Source organism: Nuphar pumila, chromosome 11, assembly GCF_984573655.1.
Source record: "Nuphar pumila chromosome 11, dmNupPumi1.hap1.1, whole genome shotgun sequence".
Classification (NCBI taxonomy): domain Eukaryota; kingdom Viridiplantae; phylum Streptophyta; class Magnoliopsida; order Nymphaeales; family Nymphaeaceae; genus Nuphar; species Nuphar pumila.
Genome location: NC_143259.1, coordinates 113,810,138 through 113,835,248, shown reverse-complemented (window position 1 = coordinate 113,835,248; position 25,111 = coordinate 113,810,138). Strand labels below are relative to the sequence as shown.

The 25,111-nt window shown below is 41.9% G+C and overlaps 1 protein-coding gene across 1 annotated transcript; it reads right to left on the bottom strand.

The window, feature by feature from the left end:
* Positions 1 to 497: 497 nt before the first annotated feature.
* LOC149822917 (uncharacterized) lies at positions 498 to 24,759 on the bottom strand. Its single transcript, XM_089980171.1, has 5 exons — positions 24,233 to 24,759; positions 4,692 to 5,805; positions 3,679 to 3,987; positions 1,024 to 3,586; positions 498 to 904 (listed from the first exon to the last, which is right to left on the bottom strand). Exons 1-4 carry the CDS (start codon positions 24,733 to 24,735, stop codon positions 1,031 to 1,033), a joined length of 4,482 nt encoding a protein of 1,493 aa, XP_089836297.1. The 5' UTR covers positions 24,736 to 24,759; the 3' UTR covers positions 498 to 904; positions 1,024 to 1,030.
* Between the last annotated feature and the right edge of the window lie 352 nt (positions 24,760 to 25,111).

The following is a 25,111-nucleotide window of genomic DNA, read 5'->3' as shown; positions in this document are numbered from 1 at the left end:
AAGACCAATTCATAACCGACCCATTTTCTTAGATGAACTCTTTATGTTCTTCATTATTATCTTCTCATCATCACCATTTCCAGAATCACCACGGTTAAATCTTTCCTTATGTTTCATACAACCTCCATGATTCTCTTTATCCTCATCTCTATCAGAAACGCAATTGGCTATGCATGCAAATACATCCTTTGGGGGAAGGAAGAGAAATGAGAGATTTGGGTTTGACATTAGTCAACTCATTGAATTCCAACATACAGCTGAGGAATTGCTCAATCACAGTTCCACCATTGTCATTCAGATTCCTGATCAAGCATAAAACAAGTAAACAACCTAGAATTTTACAAGTAAAGAAAAAGAAATCACTTGAAAGGTTTTCCGATTGTAGCCATCATTATTATTTTTCCCAGGGACAGTACTCTCACTCACTCACTCTCTTTTTTTTTTTTTTTGGAAAATTAGTAACGAAAATAACATCAGTAGTGACAAGCAATCTCCTGTTAATAAGCAATATACAGCAAAGGAAAAATAGAAACAGCACGACAACAGGGCACAACATTGACGAGTTCTGCTTTACCCTGCTGTACCCATTTTGCACAAGAAAAACAGAGACAAACAAACAAACATTGTAAGATCCAAGAATTGTCATACCAGCAGACAAACAATTGGTGCTTGTCTGCTGCTACATCAACATTGCTACCATCTTGTATCGTTTGCAACCTTGCTTTGCTGTTCACTTTATAGTGAAAGGTAGAAGATGAAGATCCAAATGTGAAACCAGCTGGAAAACAGCTACCACTTTAATCGATTTCCAGGGAAGCGTAACAATTGCCACGGATAACAGGTAGTCTCACTCTTCTGCAAACTTTGCAAATTGCAAAGCTCCGCACTGACATGGAATTAGTTCCTGTCAACAAGGAAACATGAGTACATGAAAATCAAAACTTGTGCATCTTTTCAGAATTATGACATGGTAATTACTACGCTCTAGACATTGATGAGATTACAGAGAAGAGATTTCATCACCTTCTCATTAGCGTCTGCGGAAGCCTTTGATGCAGAAAATGAGCAGACACGCGCACAAGATTCCGAATGGCATTGGAAATACTACATTCCGTTTTCCATGTTTATTTTCCTTCTGGCGTATGCTTGATCTTACATGGTCAGAAGATGGCTCCGGAAACTGCTGATTGATTCCACAAGGCGTCTCTTCCTCAGCGATTGTTGTTGTGGCAATTCCATGCTCAATGTTTCTAGATGGTGACCCCACATCGTTCAAAACAACAGCGGCAGCAGCGTGTGCATTAGCTTCCGATGCCAATGGTGGAGCATTGACCCTCTCATCATATCTTGAGCTGCTTGATTCAAGGACAAAATCGCTAGGGAAAATCAGCTTTTGCCATTGGATGCGACGTTTTGGCATGCGGCCATCCGCTTCATCCAGTTGTATGCACCTTTGATCATCCCCAACCCTGACGAGCAATGTCCACCCGTAGGAAGGGGGAAATGAATAGATCTCCCTGTACTCCTGGGTCTTTTCAGAGTATGCACTTATCAGTACTTTCCTTTCACACATATTCTGGGGATATTTTTCACCTACTTTCTCTTCGCTGCTTTCCTCTGCATATTCTAAGCGTTCTTGAACACCCTCCTCAACTTCACCCTCTTCTTCACCTTCTCCCTCTTCGCTTATTTTCTCTTCAGATTCTTCACCTTCACCTTCTCCCTCTTCGTCGATTTCACCTGTGACCTCCACCGTATCTTGGGGATATTCCTCACCGTCGCTCTCAATCTTATTTTCTAGGCACACTTCCTCCTCCTCACCCTCAATACTCCCCACGGCTAAACGTTTTAAGCTTTTGAACTCCCATAAAGGTAGTGGAGTTCTCAGCTTTGTACCATAGATGTCCAACACCACTAGCTTCTCAAGGGACACTATGGAACTGGGAAGCTCTTTAATGTCGGTGTAATTGAAAACGAGCCCTTTTAGGTTTACCAGATTCCCCAAAGAATGAGGCAATGCAGTTATTCGCTTACATCCCGATAACATTAATTCCTCCAGTTTAGTCAACCTCCCGATTGAATCAGGCAGGCATCTAAGTCTAAGGCAATCTGTCATCCACAATTTCTTTAGGTTCAAAAGAGACCCTACAGAATCAGGAAGCTCTTCTATGCCTGCCTCTAAAAAGCTAATAGATACCAGACCTATCATAGTTCCCATGGAATTAGGCAACGCTCTTAATGATCTACACTTGTGGAATTCCAACTCCTCAATTTTAGTCAAACCACCAACTGATTCAGGTGATTTCTTGAGATCGCCGATAGGATCGGGTAGTACTCTCAATGACTCACAATCCCTAAACTCTAGTCCCTTGAGTTTGGTCAAGTTCCAAATTGATTCAGGGAAGCTTATTAGCCTGTGGCAATCTGTCACATTCAATTCCACCAATTTCTGAAGGGCTCCAACAGAAGAGGGGAGCTCTCTAATGTCTGTTCCTCTAAGAGACAAACTACATAACTTGTTTAAGCCCCCAATTGAATCTGGCAAACTTCTTAGCCTATCGCAATCAGACAGAAATAGATCATGTAAATTGTGAAGGGACCCAATAGAAAGGGGAAGCTCTCTGATTTTTGTTTCACCAAGATTCAACTCACATAACTTGTTCAATTTCCCAATTGAATCCGGCAAGCTTTTTAGCCTATCGCAGCGAGACAGAGACAGTACCTCTAAATTGTGAAGGGACCCAATAGAAAGGGGAAGCTTTCTAATTTTTGCTCCATCAATATGCAACTTACGTAACTTGTTCAAGTTCCCAATTGAATCCGGCAAGCTTCTTAGCCTATTGAACCCAGACAGCAACAATTCCTCTAAATTATGAAGGGACTCAATAGAAAGGGGAAGCTCTCTAATTTTTGTTCCAACAAGATTCAACCTACGTAACTTGTTCAACTTCCCAATTGAATCCGGCAAGCTTCTTAGCCTAAGGCAATGAGCCAGAGACAATCCCTCTAAATTGTGAAGGGAGCCAATAGAAAGGGGAAGCTCTCTAATTTTGGTTCCTTCAAGATCCAACCCACATAACTTGTTCAAGTTTCGAACTGAATCCGGCAAGCTTTTTAGTCTCCGACAACCCCACAGAAATAGTACCTCTAAATTGTGAAGGGACCCAATAGAAAGGGGAAGCTCTTTAATTTTTGTTTCATCAAGATCCAACACACCTAACTTGTTCAAGTACCCAATTGAATCTGGCAAGCTTCTTAGTCTACGGCAACCAGTCAGAGATAGTACCTTTAAATTGTGAAGGGACCCAATAGAAAGGGGCAGCTCTGTAATGTTTGTTCCATCAAGACGCAACCCACATAACTTGTTCATATTGCAGATTGAATCTGGCAGATGCGTGAGGGCCTGACAGCCATCCAAGTCGAGGGTAATCAACTCCTTAAGACAACCAATGGATTCATCAAGCGAGCCCAATTTCTTACATCCGGAGAGTAAGAGTTTTTGTAACTTTGGTAAACGATCAAAATTAGGAGCTTTCTGAAGTTCACGGCATCGCTCAAGCTTAAGAACTCTTAAACAATGGAAGACCTGCCAACCAAAATCAAATCACTCTCTTGTTTAAGGAAGCAATATCAATTAATAGAAGTGCAAACAAAGAAAGAATATAAACATTAATTAACCTTATTTCCAAACTCATTGCCTTCATCCCATAGTCGCACCAATTTGCTGTCTGATAAGTCGAGAAACCCAATCCTCATGAGTTCAAACTCCTCTGGTAGTGATCCCAATGGGCAGTGATGCCATGCTAACCATCTCAAACTTTTGGGCATTTCGCTGAAATCGCCTTGAAGATTGACACCATCGATACCAAGCAATCTCAAACTGGACATTTTTGTGAAAGCTTCAGTGCTCAGACTTTGTTCGCTGGTAGGTTCACCAATTAAAGCAACAGGATCATAAAAAAGGAGGCCTCGAATATTTTCTGACCCCTGGATGTGCCCAATACGAACACTGTCAAGTTGTGAAATAGAAAACGACAATGACGTAGATGGCAAGAATTTTTTTTTGCATGATATATACCATGTGTGACAGCAAACCAGAAAATATGACAAACATAGCAATTTTATTTTGTTTCTTTTCAGTTTTGCCTGAAGCGTGGGATGTGCGATGCTCCTAGCCTTGGAGAATCTTGATTCTCCTACATTTCTCCTGTGTTTGCTTTACACACTTCATATATTCTTCCTAGCTATATGTTATCTCACTGTATTTTTCATGTTTTTTATATACTCACTTGCATGTTCTTTCTCTATTTTTAGGTTTTGTTAAAAAACTAATTCTCACACTAAAAAGTCAAGAAATTTAAGAATAATTACTTTTATTTTCATTCTATTTTGATTCTTATTCAATTCATATATTATTTTATTTATTCCTTGCTTCTCTCTTCTTATATATTTTCTTTTTGTATCGTTTCTCGCTTATGCTTCCGAGCTCCTGTCTTTTTTAGCCGATAACCAGCTGTCTTATAATTTTTATCATGTGACACAAAAGAGCAAAATTATAAAAAAAATGTCCATTAGTCAGATTTATCTTTTTTTTTTTTTTAAATTTGTGTGCCCAAAAGCTAGTTCCATCTACATATTTGTCTAAACAAAGAAATATTAGTAAATAAATTGCACCATCAATTAGTTATTACCTCACGATCATTCAATACATGGCGTGCATCATTGCGATCCCATATCCTGCTACGCCTGCCACGATGGTCTGAGGTGCTTTCTTGTCTGACGATGTTTCTCCCCATATCTCGCAATTGATCATGCATCTTCAATCTATCATCAGCTTCATTGATCTTCAAGAGAGACTTATGCAAAAGTGTTTCAATTGTTAGGTTCGAGGCCAACCCACACACACTCAGTGCATCGGTCGCATATTCTCTTTTCTCACCGATAAAGAAGCATGCGATGTCGAGAAATATTGTCTTCTCCTCTTGGTCAAGTCCATCGTAGCTTATTTTCAACCTTCCCAGAATATCACGTTGAAAAATACGCTTCAATTTTATCAGCATTTCTTCCCATTGTTGTTCGTCGGTCTTGTCAAACAACTCTGAACCCATCACTTCCAGTGCTAAAGGAAGTCCACCTGTGACTGATACTACTTGTTTGGATACCTCCACAAATCCTTCGATAGGTTGGCTTCTCCCGAAAGCATGCCAACTAAAGAGCTCAAGTGAGTCTTTTGGATCCATTTCTTCAGGCCTATAAATCTCATCATCCTTCACATGATGCACATTCAATACGTGCTCGTCTCTCGTTGTTATTATGACCCGACTTCCTTTCACAAACCAGTCTCGTTCACCAGCCAATTTACTAAGTTGATCTTTTTTATCAACATCATCAAGAATAATGAGGACTTTTTTGCAACGGCATCTCTGCCTTATTGTGATTGCACCTTGATCCACATCATATATTGCTGGGTTTTCCTCATCTGCAATCTGAGAAACGAGTTGTTTTTGCAACATCACCAGCCCATTGTGTTGTCCTGCTGCTTCCCTTATATTTGAAATAAAACAGCTAGCATCAAACATCTTAGAGATTCTGTTATAGATAACTTTGGCTAGTGTTGATTTTCCGACGCCCCCCATCCCACAAATGCCTATCATTCTAACATCTTCAGCTTCGATTTTCAACAATTTCTTCATCTCGTCTACCCGAGGCTCGATTCCAACAGGGTGGTTGGTGAGATCCAATGCATTGCATTTGTGCTGATGCAAAACCTTCTTCACGATTATTTGGATCAATTGTGGCTCTTTCCTGCATGTTTTAATCATAAAAGCAACAACAATAAGAGAAGAGATGCAATAATAAACTTTCTTTTAAACATTTTTCCGATGTACGTTGATCATATATATATATATATATAATGACGACGATCCCTCACCGAGAACCAGGTCACTTAATGGGCCTGCCAAAAATCAGGAGAAATATGATTGCACAAATATTTGTCCAATAAGCACCTGATTACCCTCCATCTTGAGACAAGCCTGTCAGTTGTGAGGCCCAAGGCCTGATGGAGGCCAATCAGGTGCTTAATGCACAAAATTTGTGCCATGTGATTGCACCCGATAGGGACTCGGCACCCTGGGAAGTAAACCCCATTGGGATAAGTTGAAATCTTAAAGATACCTGCATATCAAGTGGGAGTCGATCGCATATAGTTGAAAAAAAGATCCACGAAGGAGTACAAATTCCATTTGACATAGGATGGGATCCGTCCAACATCCAATCCTTGCCATCCAACCAAATGGCTACGATTGGTCCACATTCTCACCAGGATGCGGATCCTAACCGTCCAGAGGCATCGGTTGGACAGCTTGGATTGACATAGGTTACTTTGTTTCTATGTCAAAGGATTGGATGATTTTTGTTCATGAAGCGGTGACAGTTAGAATATGTATTCAAATAATACTATAGATGTTCAGATTTTTTTTACATTTTATTTAAATAGCTATCATTGCTGGAATGAAATTTGACATTGCATATTTTCATATTAATTTTGCATGTGGGCAGATGCTTTTGGGAACTCAACGTGCACCATGTGCATCCCTACGCAAATAGGGGTGTCAATGGGTCAGGTTTGACGCATACCCGACTGGTGCCATACCTTATAGGATCAGGGTTTGTTGTTGATAAACAAGAAGGTCTGATTAATATATGGACCGAATATGGTTTGTGAAATTTCATACTAGACACAGGCCCGACCTGAGTTTGGACTAAGATCCGCAATTTGTCAATGTAAAAAAAATAAAAAATATTATTTTATGGAGTATGGTCCGGGTTTGGTTCATGGAATCCTTATAGAATCCGAGTATGGTTCCTCTTATGGTGAGTCCAGTGGGCCATTAATGCAAGAGCGAGAGCAAGACACTACCAGGTCCATAGGGTCCATTCGGATTCATTTTCATTATTTGGTTTTCTTGTATTTATTTAGTTTAGATCTTAGTTTAAGATCTTGTTTTTTATCATATTTTGTATTAAATCTATCTCATATTCATATTGGTTATTGGATCATATTTGAATCATAGTTTAAGATTGGATCTATCTTAGATGATCGGTAGTAGGATTAGAGTTTCTAATGTTTTTCTATATTCATCTTAAATATTCATTGTAAGGAGACAAAAAAATGAGAAATGAATGAATTATGAGATAATTTAAGTGAATTTTCTTTATTTTTGAATTTCTATTTTTCACAGTTTTCTAGTTTTGTAGCTGCTAGGGTATCAATTCTTAAGGGTTCATGGATGCAAGAGCGGGAGCGAGACACTACTGGGCCCATAGGATCTATTTAGATCCATTTTCATTACTTGGTTTTCTTGTATGTATTTAGTTTAGGATCTTGTTTTGGATCTTATTTTTTATCAAATCTATCTTAGCTTCATATTGGTTATTGGGTCGTGTTCGATAATAGTTTAAGGATGTATCCAACTTAGATATATATTAGGATTAATATTTTTAGGGTTTTCCTCTTTTAATTATAAATATTCATTATAGAGACAGAAAAGGAGAGTTGAATGAATTATGAGATATTTTTAGTGATTTTCTTTAATTTTTTATTAATTTTTTGATTTTCAAAGTTTTCTAGTTTTCGTACTTGCACTAGAGTATCGAAGTTCAGGAGTGATCCTTCTGATCACTTCATTAATTTGATATCAAAACTCTTATTGTTCTCCTTGATCATCACTTTATTACCAAGTTCGAGGGAAGATCCTGTTAAGGAAAAAGGATGGTTCTCCTTGATGATTTGAGGGATCAATCTCATTTGATTCAGTATTCATCAAGTATACAACTCATAAACTTGCAGGATCCCCAATATATTGATGCTTTAGACGATCATTGTTATCCATCGTATCTAATGATGAAGTCATTGCATCTGTCATATCCGAGAGGTGCAACAACCACTAGTGGTCCTTTTTGTTTCGAGAAGCACAAACAATTTGTTATCGAGTGATTCTTTAGTCGAAACAAGGTCGGAGATCTTCTGCAAGCATTCATCCATCAAAGCTGGAGTATGGGCTTGGCCACGACATCGTCAGTGACTCCTCACCAGTGCTGGCAAACCAAGGTCACTAGAAAATGCAACAGCAGTAGTCGATAGGGGCTTTAATCGTGTCACCAGCTTCCCTTGTTCATGGGTAGCAGATCATGCAATCGACATTCTCATCATCGGCGGGGACTGGATTAAAGGCCTCCCACTGGACAAAAGCTATTGTCAGGCCGGTCGCCTGCCAGTAGGATGACACCCCATGGCACCGATGCAATCGGTGGTAGAGAGGGTCGTTCGGTGCTTTAACTCTGGTGGGGTGCTCCCACCGATTAATTCCGGTGGGAGACTGCCAACTGTTTGTCGTCAAAAAACCACCCGCCGACTGCACGACCTCCCCCTGCCATGGCATTGCAGTTGGGGGAGGGGATGTCTACACCCATCCACCAGTTAGTAGCCATTTGTCACCTAACTACCACTGGCAATGGCCGACGGGAGACCCAGCTGCTGGGCAAGGCACCCCTAAGCCCTAAGAGGTCCGATGGAGGAGCCTCGTTCCTACCCTAACATGGGTGGGATGTTCCCACCCGATGAACCACATAGTCAAACTGGTTCTCCCACACACAAGCATTTCAAGTGAGTTTCAGGGTTCCAGACCCGATTCAAATCGGTTTGGGCTCAGTTCATGCCCGTTCTCAACCCCATGAGGTCGGGTCTGGTTAGATTATTTATCTAGATCAAAACCAAACCCAGTATTTTAGTCCAATTAATGTTAAATCAACCCAAACTTGGCCTAATTAAGCTCCAACAGAGCTCTAACTTAGTTTTGGCTTGGGTCAAAACCAAATTCAACTACTTTATGAACTTGGATCGGGTCTAGACCAAACCTATTATCCCCAAATTCAAAGTAGGCTCTGCCCTACCCTATTATGAGTGCAATGACACATAATCTACTCGATTCAATTGCGATCTAATTAGATCTTAACCAAACCCATTATTCAAACCACCTAAACCCTAATCCAAACAATGATTCATACATGTGCCAAACCTAAACTCTGCCATACCCGTACCAAACCCATCCCATTCCTACTGCTATTAACCCACCTAGGCCAACCTATATGAACTCAAACCCTACTATTGGACCTATGATAGACACGTCCGTAAAGGCTTTCGGATCCATGACCGAACCTTTCTGGAGGCCAAGCTGAACAACCTTTAGCACCTGGACCTTATCAGAAAAAGAGGGTGCATCCAGAGGCCCCACTAGTTCGTATTCAAGGCCAAAATCACCCTCCTCACATTGCACGATGTGACCCAATAGAAGAGTTTGTTGACATGAATGATAAAGCATTTATCCACAAACACCCACCTAGACTTGTTGATCATCATCAATATCGTGACATAATAATCGCCTACAGATTCAAAATAGAACTTTCAGAGTTTCATGATCGAATCGATGTATTTTAATGAATCCAAATCCATTTTATTGGATGCCCCAAAACCTATTTTAGAGTCCGTTAACCCAATCATACATAATTCCAACTTGGACTTTCACCAAAGCTTGTTAGACTGTAAAGCCCCCTCCGGCAGAGTCGCCGGAGGGGATAAACATTAAAAAAAAAAAAAAATAAAACAAAAAGGAAACTACGGTTTCCCTCAAAGGGGAAATCGCGTAACGGGAGGGGGTGAGGATAAGCCTCACCCCCCAAAATCCGCAAGGGTGAGAGTTATCCTCACCCTGCGTGAGGGTTATAAAAACCCTCACGCAACCTCCCTCCACCGCACCAAACGAGCGGGAGAGGGAGAGACAGAGAGGGAAAGAGAGCGAGCGAGAGAGAGAGACTCTTACCTGAGACAGCGGCGACGACAACAGCAAGGTGAGTCCACCTCCCCCCATCTTCTTCTTTGTTCTTCTCTTTTGATCCGAACTCAGGGGGGGCCGGCAGCCATTGCTGCCGTCGAGTTGCTGTTAAAGATTTTTTTTTTTGACAGAGATAGAGAGAAAGGGAGGGAGGTCGGCCGACCCTTGTGGTGGCCGACTCCGACGGCCGGCCCCGACGACTGGCCGACACAGTTGGCCGACCTCAGAGGCCGGCCCAGGCAGGGAGTGCAGAGAGAGGGTCGGCAGGGGCCGACCCTCTGCAACTGTAATCCGAAGGGGCACAACCCCTTCCGCCCCTTTTTATCGAGGGACCGGTTCGGTCCGGTCACCCGGACCGAACCGGGTTGGTCTGGGTGCGACCCAGATCGAGTCGTCGGTCTGGGTCGCGCCCAGACCGAGTGTTAAAAAAAAAAAAAGTCTGGACCGGGTCGGTCCGGGTCGCACCCAGACTGAACCGGGTCAGGTTTGGGTGAACCGGTTCAAGCCAAATCGATTCAGTTATTTTCGGGTTCTAGCAGAACCGGTTCAGACCAGATCGGGTCTGAACTGTCCCGGTTGAACCAAGGTCCAAACCGAACCATTCGGGTCTGGATCTGGGTTTTTTTCAGAACCAGTTCAATCTGGACCTGTCACAGATCCAGATTAACCGGGTCCAGATCTGACTGGATCAGTCTCAGATCTGGACCCAGTCAGACAGGTCTGAACCCGGTTAGATTATCCTGGATCCAGTCAGGCAGATCTGGATCCAATCAGACTGTCCAGGATCCAGTCCAGCAGGCCCAGATCCAGTCAATTTGTCCTGGATCCAGTCACACTATTCTGGATCTAGTCAGAATAGAATGGATCCGATTCAGACCCAATGAGACTTTCTGGATCCAGTCAAGCAGTTTTGGATTCAGTTATGAAATGAATCTGAATCCAAACAGACAGAGCTTGGTTCCAGATCAGAATTGGATCAGAAGATAGTCTCGAATTGGCTCGAAATCTGAAATGTGCCAAGATATCCATTTGGATACTTGAGATCCATTTTAGTAAAATGGACATATCTTCGCACTCCAAACTTGGAATCAAGTGAGGTTTGGTGTGTTGGATTCGTATTGAAGAGGGGAATCCATTGGTTTATGAACTTCAATCAAACCAGTAATGCAAAAACCATGGTTTCTTGAATAAGATTTGGGAAGGGTATTTTGGTAATTTTAGTAAGAGGTTTTGTGAATTAATTCAAATATATTACTTTAATGACCAGGTCTTATTGTTAGAGCATCTTGAGACTCACCTTCGGTAGAAGTACAATGTTCGCATTCGAAGTAAGGGATATTATAAGTAACTTTAGATGTAAATAAACTTGTTTCACGTTGTTTGTTATCGTAGTGCTATAGAGGTTTTGTGATTAGCATGATAGTTTTGAGTGAGACCATGACATGCATAAATTCCATGCTTGACATTATGAGTTAATTTAAATACATGTTTATTGTGAAATGCATGTTAGTTGTGGTATGTCATGCATGATAGAAAGCAATTGTAATTGCATGTCTAATTGATCATTAATATCATGCATTGTGATAAGCTTTAAGTTTGAAATAGAGTCTCATTTAGTTCATTCATATAGTATGAATGGATATTTAGAATTCAGCATGCAGTACCCCTTAAATCCCAGAAGTGGCGACCTGTGGCAAGGGCTACCTGGTTCGCGGCCAGAGTGCAACCACCATAGAGAGTGGGCCGCCGGTGATTTAATGATGTAGATACACTACATCATTGCGTGCTAAGTGAGAGCGGTGTGAGTTCTAACGTCAATATGAGATTAAGAATGAGAGTGTTGTGATTAGTCATAGCACCACTCGTGAGGGAACGAGTGAACTTTAAATTTGAGAATATTGTTCAAGGTGTAAACTTAGTTGTGACTTAGGATTTCACTCACACTGGTTTGGGACTCTGGAGGATCATGGATGGTTGATAACCATCATGTTTAGGATGTAGCATGAACCATGCCGAGATTGAGAGCTTGACCTCCCGGCTAGCTACCGGTGGGGTCCCCGTGGTGGTACACTGCAGTGCCTAGTGGTCCGGGGACCACTGAGAGTGTATGGTTCATTGTTTGGCCAACATGTAGAATTGGGGTGTTCTACAGTGTTGCTACGCCCATAGATGGCTATTACCGGTATAGCCAGCCTAGTGATAGTTGAGAGAGAGAGAGTTTTTGTGAATAATAATGGGGAAAATTAAAATATACAAACATGTGTGGTGTATCGAGAATTAAAATAAGACTAGGGGCTTAGAGCTCACTACAGTTGTAAATTGTTGTTTAATTACTTATGATTATTTCTTACTGGGTTGTAGACTCACTTCCATTCTTGTTTAATTATAACTGTAGGTTCCGGGCATTAGATCAGTCGCTTGAGAGCAGTTTTTTTTTTCAGTCTACAGCAGAGCATTGGTATTTTTACTTTCTTTGTCATTGAAAATAAATTATAATTGTTCTTATTCTATTATGAATGATGAACATTGTAAGAAGAAAGTGATTATGGAAATAAAATAAAAAGCTTTTTTTTTTAGCTACGTTTTTCTCTGTGTAAGCTTCGCACTCTTCCCTCTGGGAAGTAATACCAACCGAACTCGGACTCCTGAGGTCCCAGATCGAGGTGTTACAAAGTGGTATCAGAGTCAGGTTTACAAAGAAAAATTATTCATCATTCGTAATAGGACTCAATGGCAAGATGTACGTCTCTGCTTGTATAATACACGTTAGTGATTAAATTATTGTGTAATTAGGAATGGCTAACGAACAAGGAAACAACGATGTCCCACGTGCTCAAGACCCAACTGAGCCTCCCATGGTAGGGAGAGAGGAGTTTTTCGCCGCAATGACGATGGTTACTGGAGTCATCACAAGCATGACTCAGGTGGTTAGAGAGTTGACGCCTCAGCCCCCTCCGATCTACATCATTCTCGGAGACCGGGACGTTTATCATCAGAACTACCCCTACACTACCCAAGGGCCACATCCTTCACCTTACAAAAGGAGAAATCGACAATGCAATTGTCAGAGAGCAAGGTCGGCACGTGGGCGAATGAGAGGAAATCGGATGGCAGCTCGAGGAGGCATCGGGAAAAGAGCTGCTCCAGACACAAACTTTGTGTCTTGGGGAGGGTCTCGTATGGCCAGAGCACGGGGACGACATATGTCCCGAGCTAGTTATATGACGACCATGAGTGGGGGAAACCAGAGGGTTCCACCTCCATTCCACGAGCTTCTGGCTGAAGAAGTTCGGAGAGCTGCAATTCAGGCGACCGAAGCAGCTCGGCAGGCAGCGGGAGCCAACCAAGGTGACCCAGGGTTTGAACAGGGGCGAGAAATTTCGGGAAACTCAGAAGAGGGAGGCGAGGATGAAGACCCTAGTGATGATTCTGCCTCACCTACATACACTCCTGCCACACCTACCCACATATCTTCGTCACCATCGTATACTCCTGCTTCGCCTCAGTACGACTTGAACGCTCCTCCCGAGACTCAGACTCAAGGGAGTTCAAGGAACAAGCCCTGCTTCGGATGGATCGAAGAATGATTAGGATTAGCTAGTATGCTTAGTAGAGTAGAATTATTTTGATTGCATTGTTCTTTCTTTTTCGTACTTATAATAATTCTCATACATGTATGAGATTTCTTTTTGAATGAAATAAAGTGAATGATTTTATTGATATTGCGTGAGATGTGATAAGTCTTGTGAGAATCCAATAAACATGTAATGTTAAGTGAAAATTTTACTGCAGTACAAATGGCCAATCGCAGAGGAACTTCTTATCTTTCCAAGGACACGGTAGCAGCTAGGCGAGAAAGGTAAATCCTTGGTGGACCATCGCGAAGGGAACCCTCTTCATCCCCTACGACGGAAGGGGCACGAGTTCAGGGGAGCCACGTGGCAACTCACACACTGGAGAGAAATACTCAGCGTGAAGGTAGAGAAGAAAGTATAGAGATCTCCCCAGGATCCTCAATGAGTCAGAGTACGAGAATACCGCCTGAGTATACCACGAACCACATTTTATATGAATTGCTACAAATGACCCGTGCCCAACAAAATCAACCACAGACGATGATTTCTGGTATCACCTCATGGGCGGAGAGGTTCAAGAATATGCAGCCTCCGCTCTTCGATGGCACTCCTGACGATGTCGTGGCAGAGAATTGGCTGATGCAAGTTCAGAAGGCATTGGATGTCATACAATGTCCAGATGATCAGAGAGTTTGGATAGTTGTATCCAATCTGACAAGCGATGCAGAGCATTGATGGAGATCTATCAGGGACACCTTGGAGCCGGACACTTAATTGCCTTGGTCCACTTTCGTGAGAAGATTTTACAGGCAGTTCTTTCCAAAGTGTCAAAGGGTGGAAAAAGAAGAAGAGTTCAGGAAATTGAAGCAGGGTGACATGACAGTCGCCCAATATACCGCTCGTTTCAACTCTCTCTTTCTTGTTTTGCCAAGTCCTTGGTGGCAAACGAGAAAGAGAAGTACAGAAGATTCGAGAGGGGTTTGAGGCCCGATATTTTGAGGTTGGTCGGGCCATAACAAATAAAGAAATACAGCCGACTTGTGGACTATGCCTCCAGGTACGAGTTTTGGGAGATGCAGACAACTGAGAAACCTCAAGCGAAGGAAAAAGTCAAGACGAAATTGAAGACCCAGCATAGTGGTGGTAATATGGCAGAATCTTCTCAAAGGAAGTTTTATGCTAAGGAAAGATTCCAAAGGGGCAACAAGAGGCATTTTGAGGGACAAAACTCTGGTCAGAACCAGGGTAAGCAAGTCAAGAATACTGGCAATCAGCAAGCCAAGCGACAAAGGTTCCAGAAGCCGGTCCAGTCGGACAATGCTTGTAAGACTTGTGGTCTCCAGAGGCACGAGGGTAAATGCGACTTGAGGAACGTCAAATGCTTCAACTGCCAGCAGATGTATCATTATGCTAATGATTGCCCACAACCTGATCGAAGAAACAACGCTCCGCCAAAGCCGAAGCCAGCAGTACCAGGTCGTGCCTATGCGACTGCTCTTCAAGAAGCTCTTGCCAACCCTGATGTGGTTGAAGGTACACTTCTTATTTCTGGTGTTCTTGCTCGTGTGTTATTCGACTCAGAAGCCACACATAGTTTCTCTTCTTCAGCTTTTGGGAAACGATTGCCAGTGACACCTTCTCGCTTGAGTGTTTCTTACTTAATAGAGACACCTATAGGAGAAACCACTATTGTGGATACTGTGTATCCTAATTGCGTTGTAAAAATTGAAGATCGAGAGTTGCCTGTGAACTTGTTGCAACTCGACTTCAAAGACCTTGATGTTGTTCTAGGCATGGATTGGTTGTCGAACCACCATGCCACTATCGATTGTAGAAGAAAGTGTGTCAGCTTTCAAATACCCTATACCCAAACTTTCACATATCAGGGTGTTAGAAAGTTACATAAGCCAGCTATCATATCGTGTTTAAAGTCCAATATATATATTGAAAAGGGATGCATGGGATTCCTGGCGTATATGAAAACTGAAGAGAAAAAAGACCTCCCAATATCAGATATAGACATAGTCCGTGAATATGATGATGTTTTTCCAAAAGATCTGTCAGGTCTCCCTCCTGATCGGGAGACTGAATTCCAAATCAATCTAGTTCCGGGAACAACACCCATTTCGAAGGCTCCCTATCGGATGGGCCCTGCGGAACTCAAGGAACTCAAGGAGCAAATACAAAAGTTATTGGAGAAAGGATTTATTCGACCTTCAGTATCTCCTTGGGGTGCTCAAATTTTGTTCGTCAAGAAGAAGGACGGATCACTGCGTATGTGTATAGACTATCGTCAATTGAATGCAGTAACCATAAAGAATAAATACCCTTTGCCGAGAATTGACGATTTGTTCGATCAACTGTAAGGAGCGGCATGCTTCTCAAAGTTGGATTTGAGATCAGGTTATCATCAATTGAGGATTAAGAAGAAAGATGTGGCGAAGACAGCATTCAGATCAAGATATGGCCATTATGAATTTATGGTCATGCCTTTTGGTCTGACCAACGCACCAGCTGCCTTCATGGACATGATGAATAGAGTGTTCAGACCTTATTTGGATAAGTTTGTTGTGGTATTTGTCGATGACATCCTCATATACTCTACCTCGAAGGAGCAACATGAAGAGCATCTGAGGATAGTTCTGCAGACACTTAGAGAACATAAGCTATATGCCAAATTCTCTAAGTGTGCTTTTTGGTTAGAACAAGTGTCCTTTCTTGGACACATTGTTTCTAAAGACGGGATTATGGTAGACCCTACAAAGATTGAAGCAGTCATCAATTGGTCAGGACCCAAGAATTCTACTGAGATTCGTTGAAGGATTTTCGTTGTTGGCGGCTCCTATGACGAAGCTCACAAAGAAAGATATAAAGTTCGAGTGGAATGAGAAATGTGAGTAAAGTTTTCAGGAAATAAAGAAGCGTTTGACCACTGCTCCAGTGTTGGTCTTACCTTCTGGATCTGGAGGTTTCACTATTTATAGTGATGTCTCTCACAAAGGATTGGGTTGTGTTCTAATGCAACACGGAAAAATGATAGCTTATGCATCTCGTCAGCTCAAAACTCATGAAGTCAACTATCCGACGCATGATCTGGAGTTAGCAGCGGTGGTTTTTGCCCTTAAGATATGGACACACTACCTCTATGGCGAGCAATTTGAGGTCTTTACCGACCATCAAAGCCTTAAGTATTTATTTTCTCAAAAAGATTTGAACTTGAGGCAAATGAGGTGGTTGGAATTTCTGAAAGATTATGATTTCGAGCTAAAACACCATCCGGGTAAGGCAAATGTAGTCGCTGATGCTCTTAGCAGAAAGGCATGAGCTCTAGCTAGACTTGCAGACTGTGAGTTATTTTCTTTGGTGGCTCATCAAAAGGCAGAAGCTCAATGCTTACCAGGTCGATTATTATTCGTTCAAACCATCTTGAAGTCAGAATTGTGGGATCAAATTAAGGAAAAGCAACCCTTAGACCCAGAATTTATGCAAGTAAGAAAGAAGATCTCAGAAAATGTAGAATCAGAATTCAAAATTGATGATCAAGGACTTCTTAGATTTCATCAAAGAGTTTGCATTCCTAAAGATAATCAGCTTAGAAATCTGTTGATGGAAGAGGCACATCATTCTAGATATGCCATCCATCCCAGTAGCACCAGAATATACCGAGATTTGAAAGATACGTTTTGGTGGAATGGTATGAAGAGAGACATTGATGAGTTTGTTAGCAAATGTCTAGTATGTCAGCAGGTGAAGATTGAGCACCAAAGACCAGGTGGTCTTTTGCAACCACTTCCCATACCCGAGTGGAAATGGGCGGATATATCAATGGACTTCGTTTCGAGGCTTCCTAAGATGAAGAATGGGATGGATTCAGTCTGGGTGATTGTCGACAGGCTAACTAAGTCAACTCACTTTTTAGTTTGTAAGACAACTCACTCGTGTGACCAACTGGCTCAATTGTTTATTAGAGAAATTGTAAGACTTCATGGAGTACCAGATTCAATTGTTTCAGATAGAGACTCGAAGTTCACATCACGATTTTGGCAAAGCTTTCAAGAAGCTATGTGGACACAATTAAAAATGAGTACAACTTTTCACCCTCAGTCAGATGGTTAGTCAGAGCGAACCATTCAGACCCTTGAGGACATGCTCCAGGCATGTAGTTTGGAGTATAGCGACTCGTGGAATGATATTTTGCCATTAATGGAGTTTGCCTACAACAATAGTTTTCAAGCAAGTATAAGCATGACTCCATTTGAGGCATTGTATGGTCGACGATGTCGAACTCCCTTGTGTTGGGATGAAGTCAAAGAAAGGAGTTTGTTAGGGCCAGAAATGGTTTAGCGAATGGCAGACCAAGTGAGATTCATTCGAGAGCGTCTTCTCACAGCGCAAAGTCGACAGAAGAGTTATGCGGATAAAAGACGTCGTGAGTTGGAATTTGAGCAAGGTGATCACGTGTTTTTAAAAATATCGCCGTTTAAGGGAATAATGCGTTTTGGTCGAAGAGGAAAGTTGAACCCCAGATATATTGGACCATTTGAGATACTTGCGAGAGTTGGTCAGACAGCATGCCGGTTAGCTCTACCACCTCCATTATCTCGAATTCACAACGTGTTTCATGTTTCTATGTTGCAGAAGTACGTGCCAGATCCCTCCCATATGTTGAATACAATCGAGACTGTATTAGATTTACAAGATGATTTGAGTATGAGAGAAAAGCCCATCGAAATCCTGGACACGAAAGTGCAAAAGCTCAGAAACAAGGAGTTATCTCTGGTTTTGGTTAAGTGGAGTCATCACAACAATAAAGAGGCTACTTGGGAGCGTGAATCTGATATCCGCGAGCAATTTCCACATTTGTTTTTAGGTAAGATTCAGGACGAATCTTCTTTTAAGGGGGGTAGAATTGTAAAAACCCCTCCGACAGAGTCGCTGGAGGGGATAAACATTAAAAATTAAAAAAAAATAAAATAAAAAGGAAGCTGCGGTTTCCTCCAAAGGGGAAACCGCGTAACGGGAGGGGGTGAGGATAAGCCTCACCCCCCAAAATCTGCGGGGGTGAGGGTTATCCTCACCCTGCGCGAGGGTTATAAAAACCCTCACGCAGCCTCCCTCCACCGCACCAAACGAGCGGCAGAGGGAGAGATAGAGAGGGAAAGAGAGCGAGAGAGAGAGAGAGAGAGACTCTTACCTGAGACGGCGGCGGAGACGGCAACAGCAGCAAGGTGAGTCCACCTCCCCCCATCTTCTTCTTTGTTCTTCTCTTTTGATCCGAACTCAGGGGGGTCGACAGCCATTGCTGTCGGCGAGTTGCTGTTAAAGAAATTTTTTTTTTTGACAGAGATAGAGAGAAAGGGGGGGAGGTCGGCCGGCCCAGGCAAGGAGTGCAGAGAGAGGGTCGGCAGGGGCCGACCCTCTACAACTGTAATCAGAAGGGGCACAGCCCCTTCCGCCCCTTTTTATCAATGGACCGGTTCGAGTCCTAGAACCTGAATTAGATTGGGTCAGGTTTGAGTCCTACTTTTAGAGCCGATTCATAATCAGATCAAATAAGAACCGAACTAAACCAGATCCGTTTACATCCCTAGTTAAATATGTTTCTATTGATCAAATTAACTGACTGAGGACAGTTTTCTGCTTGTGTGTTTTACGACGAGGTTTGGGACATTGCATAGACTAATGAGTAGATCAATCACGCCTGCAAAACCTTTGCTCATCTAACAGGTGCTACTTGTGAATGTCACCCTTGACAATAGGTCACAAGTTTGAAACTCACGGGAAAGCTGGCTGTGTTGGATTTTTTTGGGTCGGATTGGATAAAACTTAGATGTGATACATATTGACCAGAGCACATCAAGGGACCAAGTGGGTGTGGCTTTTCAGTTTTAGTTTTTGGGGCCATGTTGGTTACATGAGAGTTATGAAAATATTACATGGTCTCAAAATTGTCCATGCATGATACTCACTAGTTATAAGTCTCCCACCAATTTTCCACTATAAGTACGTCACTATGGGAGCTTGATGAGAGTGACATGAGTGAGCTACAAGAGTGATACTTATTTCTTTCATTCTCTGGGGTTTAAGGGTCTTGCTCACCTCTCGACGTAATAGTCTGCGCTCATCGAGGGTGTTGATTGGTTGAGGAGAACGCCGACAACTCACCTCCATCAAAGCTTTGTTCAGATCGACAATGACCATTTATAGCAAGTGGTGTTCTACCTTCTTGAGGCTAGCCTTCGCCATTGGCACTTGAGATCGTCCACCGGTGGCAACCACTAGGCGGTAGGTGGAGAGTCATTCCTCCCACCGACCATTCGGTTGGGTGATGCCATCGACAAACGATCGACGTCGATAGCGGCTGGCTGTCAGAGGTCGACTTCTAGTGGCAGCCACTAGCAATGGTGGATAAAGGGAAAGGGGGAGGGGGCAGACCTGACCCAATCACCCGGACAGAACCGGGTTGGTCTGGGTGCAACCCAGACCGAGCCACCGGTCTGGGTCGCGCCCAGACCGAGTGTTAAAAAAGAAAGTCTGGATCGGGTCAGTCTGGGTCGAACCCAGACCGAACCGGTTCGGGTCGAACCGGTTCAAGCCAAACCGATTCGGTTATATTCGGGTTCAAGCAGAACCGGTTCAGACCGGATCGGGTCTAAACCGACCCGGTTGAACCAAGGTCCAAACCGAACCATTCGGGTCTGGATCTGGGTTTTTTCAGAACCAGTTCAATCTGGACCTGTCACAGATCCAGATTAACCGGGTCCAGATCTGACTGGATCAGTCTCGGATCTGGATCGAGTCAGACAGGTCTGAACCCGGTTAGATTATCCTGGATCCAGTCAGGCAGATCTGGATCCAATCAGACTGTCCAGGATCCAGTCCAGCAGGCCCAGATCCAATCAATTTGTCCTGGATCCAATCAGAATAAAATGGATCTGGTTCAGACTCAATTAGACTTTCTGGATCCAGTCAAGCAGTTTTGGATCCAGTTATGAAATGGATCTGAATCCAAACAGACAGAGCTTGGATCCAGATCAGAATTGGGTCAGAAGATAGTCTCGAATTGGCCCGAAATCCGAAATGTGCCAAGATATCCATTTAGATACTTGAGATTCATTTTAGTAAAATGGACATATCTTCGCACTCCAAACTTGGAATCGAGTGAGGTTTGGTGCGTTGGATTCGTATTGAAGATGGGAATCCATTGATTTATGAACTTCAGTCAAACTAGTAATGCAAAAACCGTGGTTTTTTGAATAAGATTCAGGAAGGGTATTTTGGTAATTTTAGTAAGAGGTTTTGTGAATTAATTTAAATATATTGCTTTAATTACTAGATCCTATTGTTAAAGCATCTTGAGACTCACCTTCGGTGGAAGTACAATGTTCGCATTTGAAGTAAGGGATATTATAAGTAACTTTAGATATAAATAAACTTGTTTCATGTTGTTTGTTATCGTAGTGCTATAGAGGTTTTGTGATTAGCATGATAGCTTTGAGTGAGACCATGACATGCATAAATTCCATGCTTGACATTATGAGTTAATTTAAATACATGTTTATTGTGAAATGCATGTTAGTTGTGGTATGTCATGCATGATAGAAATCAATTGTAATTGCATGTCTAATTGATCATTAATATCATGCATTGTGATGAGATTTAAGTTTGAAATAGAGTCTCATTTAGTTCATTCATGTTGTATGAATGAATATTTAGAATTCAGCATGTAGTACCCCTTAAATCCCGGAAGTGGCGACCTGTGGCAAGGGCTATCTGGTTCGCGGCCAGAGTGCAACCACTATGGAAAGTGGGTCGCTGGTGATTTAATGATGTAGAGACACTATATCATTGCGTGTTAAGTGAGAGCGGTGTGAGTTCTAACATCAATATGAGATTAAGAATGAGAATTTTGTGATTAGTCATAGCACCACTCGTGAGGGAACGAGTAAACTTTGAATTTGAGAATATTGTTCAAGGTGTGAACTTAGTTGTGACTTAGGATTTCACTCACACTGGTTTGGGACTCTGGACAATCATGGATGGTTGATAACCATCATGTTTAGGATGTAGCATGAATCATGCCAAGATTGAGAGCTTGACCTCCCGGCTAGCTACCGGTGGGGTCCCCGTGGTGGTACACTGCAGTGCCTAGTGGTCCGGGGACCACTAGGAGTGTATGGTTCATTGTTTGGCCAACATGTAGAATTGAGGTGTTCTACAGGGTTGTTATACCCATAGATGGCTATTACCGGTATAGCCAGCCTAGTGATAGTTGAGAGAGAGAGAGTTTTTGTGAATAATAATGGTGAAAATGAAAATATACAAACATGTGTGGTGTATCGAGAATTAAAATAAGTCTAGGGGCTTAGAGCTCACTACAGTTGTAAATTGTTGTTTAATTACTTATGATTATTTCTTACTGGGTTGTAGACTCACTTCCATTCTTGTTTAATTACAACTGTAGGTTCCAGGCATTAGATCAGTCGCTTGGGAGCATTTTTTTTTTTTCAGTCTACAGCAGAGCATTGGTATTTTTACTTTCCTTGTTATTGAGAATAAATTGTAATTGTTCTTTTTCTGTTATGAATGATGAACATTGTAAGAAGAAAGTGATTATGGAAATAAAATAAAAAGTTTTTTTTTTAGCCACGTTTTTCTCTGTGTAAGCTTTGCACTCTTCCCTCTGAGAAGTAATACCAACTGAACTCGGACTCCTGAGGTCCCAGATCAGGGTGTTACATAGACCCAATCCAAAGTGAACTTTCTTATATTGGGATCCAAATCCTTGATATCCAAATCTAATTAGGTCCAAACAAAAGTACTCTTTCCCTTATCTTACACAATACCCAAATTTAAAAGTACGCTATACCCTTAAACCATATCCAGACTTTTTTCAAATCCCAAGGCACATCATCATCAATATGTAGAGCACGAAGTGATGGGTATCTCAGATTGGAGTGTTTCTGTATTGGATATGTATGATCCTTTTGATTATTTTCTACGAGCAACATGATAGATGGTTATGATTGGTTTTAAAAGAGCATACCAATACTTCTCAGAATGAGTCACGCTTGATATTCCCATCCTGAGGAACATAACATTGTTCATATTGTATATTATGCATGCACAACCCAAACATGTAGAGTGAAATTGGAAAAAGTGAAAGTAGGATTCAGCCTTGAGGACAAGTCATCTCCAACCCAAGGAGAATGATGCAAGAGCAAGAGTGAGACACTAAAGGGTCCATAGTGTCCATTCCGATCTATTTTTATTATTTGGTTTTCTTATATTTATTTAGTTTAGATCTTAGTTTAAGATCTTATTTCGTATCAGATTTATCTCATATCCATATTGGCTATCGGGTCATGTTTGGATCATAGTTTAAGATTGGATTTATCTTAGGATTAGAGTTTCTAGGGTTTTCCTTTCTTCAATATAAATATTCATTATAGAGAGAGCAAATGAGAGATGAATGAATTATAAGATATTTTTAGTGATTTTATTTCAATTTTCTATTAATTTTTTGTTTTTTCATAATTGCTTAATTTCATAGTTGCGATATTGATTCTTGTAGGGTTAAGGAGCAATCCTTCTAATCACTGCATTAGTCTTGCAGGAAAAGTCATGCACACCATGGCACCATATGGGCCGGCTACTTTCTCGTGGAACCTTTTTGTTTCACGTATAGTCATGGAAAAACAGCTCATTGAGACCAGACATTTCCTCTCAAACAAATGAGCTCTAGAGTAAGATGTAGATATGGGCCAACTATGGTGCGGCCGACATGCATCCCATACCTCTAGGGGTGGGCAACCGGCCCGATGGGCCAAGCCAACTCAGCTAGACATGGGCTGAGTTTGGACCATGATTTTAGGCCCATCGGGCCCATTAGGTACCGGGCCAAAACCAAGCCTGTTATATATGTAGGTCAGTCCGCAGGCCTATCAGGCTGGCCCGATGGGCTTGAGTTATTTATTAACTTTTTAATAATATAATTTTTTTAAAAATTAACTATTACATAATAACTTGAATAACTATTATTATTGACCTAATTAGTTGTATGGGAACTTGGTATTTGTTAATTATTATTGTTTACCTAATTAGTTGTACTAATTAAGAATTAGTTGCACGAGAACTTGCTATTCTCTCATTAACTCATAATTTCAGTCAACCATTTATGAATTTTAGGATTGGGTTAGGCCGGAGTGGCCCCGGACCACTTCACATTGACCCATTGGGCCAATGGACCGAGCCATGAGCTTCATGAGACCATTAAGAACCGAGCCAAAACCCGGCCTGTTAAGAACCGGCCCAAAAACCCAGCCTGTTAAGAAATGGGCAGGCCCAATGCCCACCCCTACATACCTCTCATTTGATGTTAAAAAGTAAAATAAAATAAAGTATTGGAGCAATTTTAGATGCTTCTTCACCTCGGCATTTTTTGTGCTAAATAGTATGGAAATTTTCGTATCTCATCCATTTCATTTGTAGCGACGAGGCAATACATATATATATATATATATATATATATATATATATATATATATATATATATATATATATATATATATATATGAGAGAGAGAGAGACCAAAGTAATTCAACATTACCACTCATGAACATCAACAAAATGTTGAACCCATGAACTGAACAAGAACAAAAGCCAAAACAAATAAAGAAAGCACAAGAGAAAAGAACATTAGATAGATAAAGAGAGAGAGAGAGAGAGAGAGAGAGAGAGAGAGAGAGAGAGAGAGAGATGTACCCATCGTATTGGTTGTCAAGATCAAAGCCTTTGAGATTGCCAACTTGCGTCAATGCCTCCTTCCATTCCCTCACTTTCTGCTCTTCGATATGCTCTTTATCGTCAGGGTGTAGACAACAAAGTTTTTCATAGTGGCGGAATGCTTCTTCATACGGCCCTTTTTGTCGACGAACATCTGATGGATCTACATGGTAAAAGACAGGGAAGATGATCTTGTTGCAGCTAACCATCAAAGCCAACTCCATTAAGCACCATCTGGAGTCGGCGTAGTGCTCGGACAGGATAACTATGAATACTTCTGAGCATTCGATCGCTCTCCAAAGGTTTTCGTCAATCCTTTTCCCACTCTTCAATTCCTCGTCATCCATGAAAGCACGGACCCCTTTATGTTTCAGAGCATCGAACAGGTGTCCAGTGAACCCTTTGCGGGTGTCAGTGCCTCTGAAGCTCAAGAAAACATCGTACTCAAGTGAAGAAGTAGTAGTAATGGAAGGAGATGACATGGTTAGAACTCTTTTTAGCTCTTCTGCAGGAGATGCTGTGAGAGTCTGAAACCTGCTTTTATATATCCATTTGAGAGGGCTTCTACAGGTATATACAGCCAATTCTACCGGTAGAACCACCACTCTCAAGTTTAAAGTTCCAAGCTGGCTATTCTCTCCCTCCTTTTTTTAAAGCATCTTCTACTTAACTACCGAGCCAGGATAAGATGCCATCACAATGGCACACTTTGAGTGTGCCGTTTAGCTGCCCTCCATCTGTTTTTGGGCCCCGGTCAACCAAAGATAAAAGGTATCAGGTGCAGTGTGCCATGTGATGGCATCTTATCCTGTCTCTGGCATCTTATCCTGGTTCTGCTTACCTTTACAGTAAAAAGCT

Bases quoted from the DNA above. Each gene is read 5' to 3' on its own strand.
- LOC149822917 (XM_089980171.1), bottom strand. From the start codon at position 24,735: ATGTCATCTCCTTCCATTACTACTACTTCTTCACTTGAGTACGATGTT. The intron at 5,806-24,232 runs GTACATCTCTCT...TAAAACATGCAG, and splicing joins CTTGACAACCAATACGATGG to GAAAGAGCCACAATTGATCC. The intron at 3,587-3,678 runs GTTAATTAATGT...TTTGGTTGGCAG, and splicing joins GCAATGAGTTTGGAAATAAG to GTCTTCCATTGTTTAAGAGT.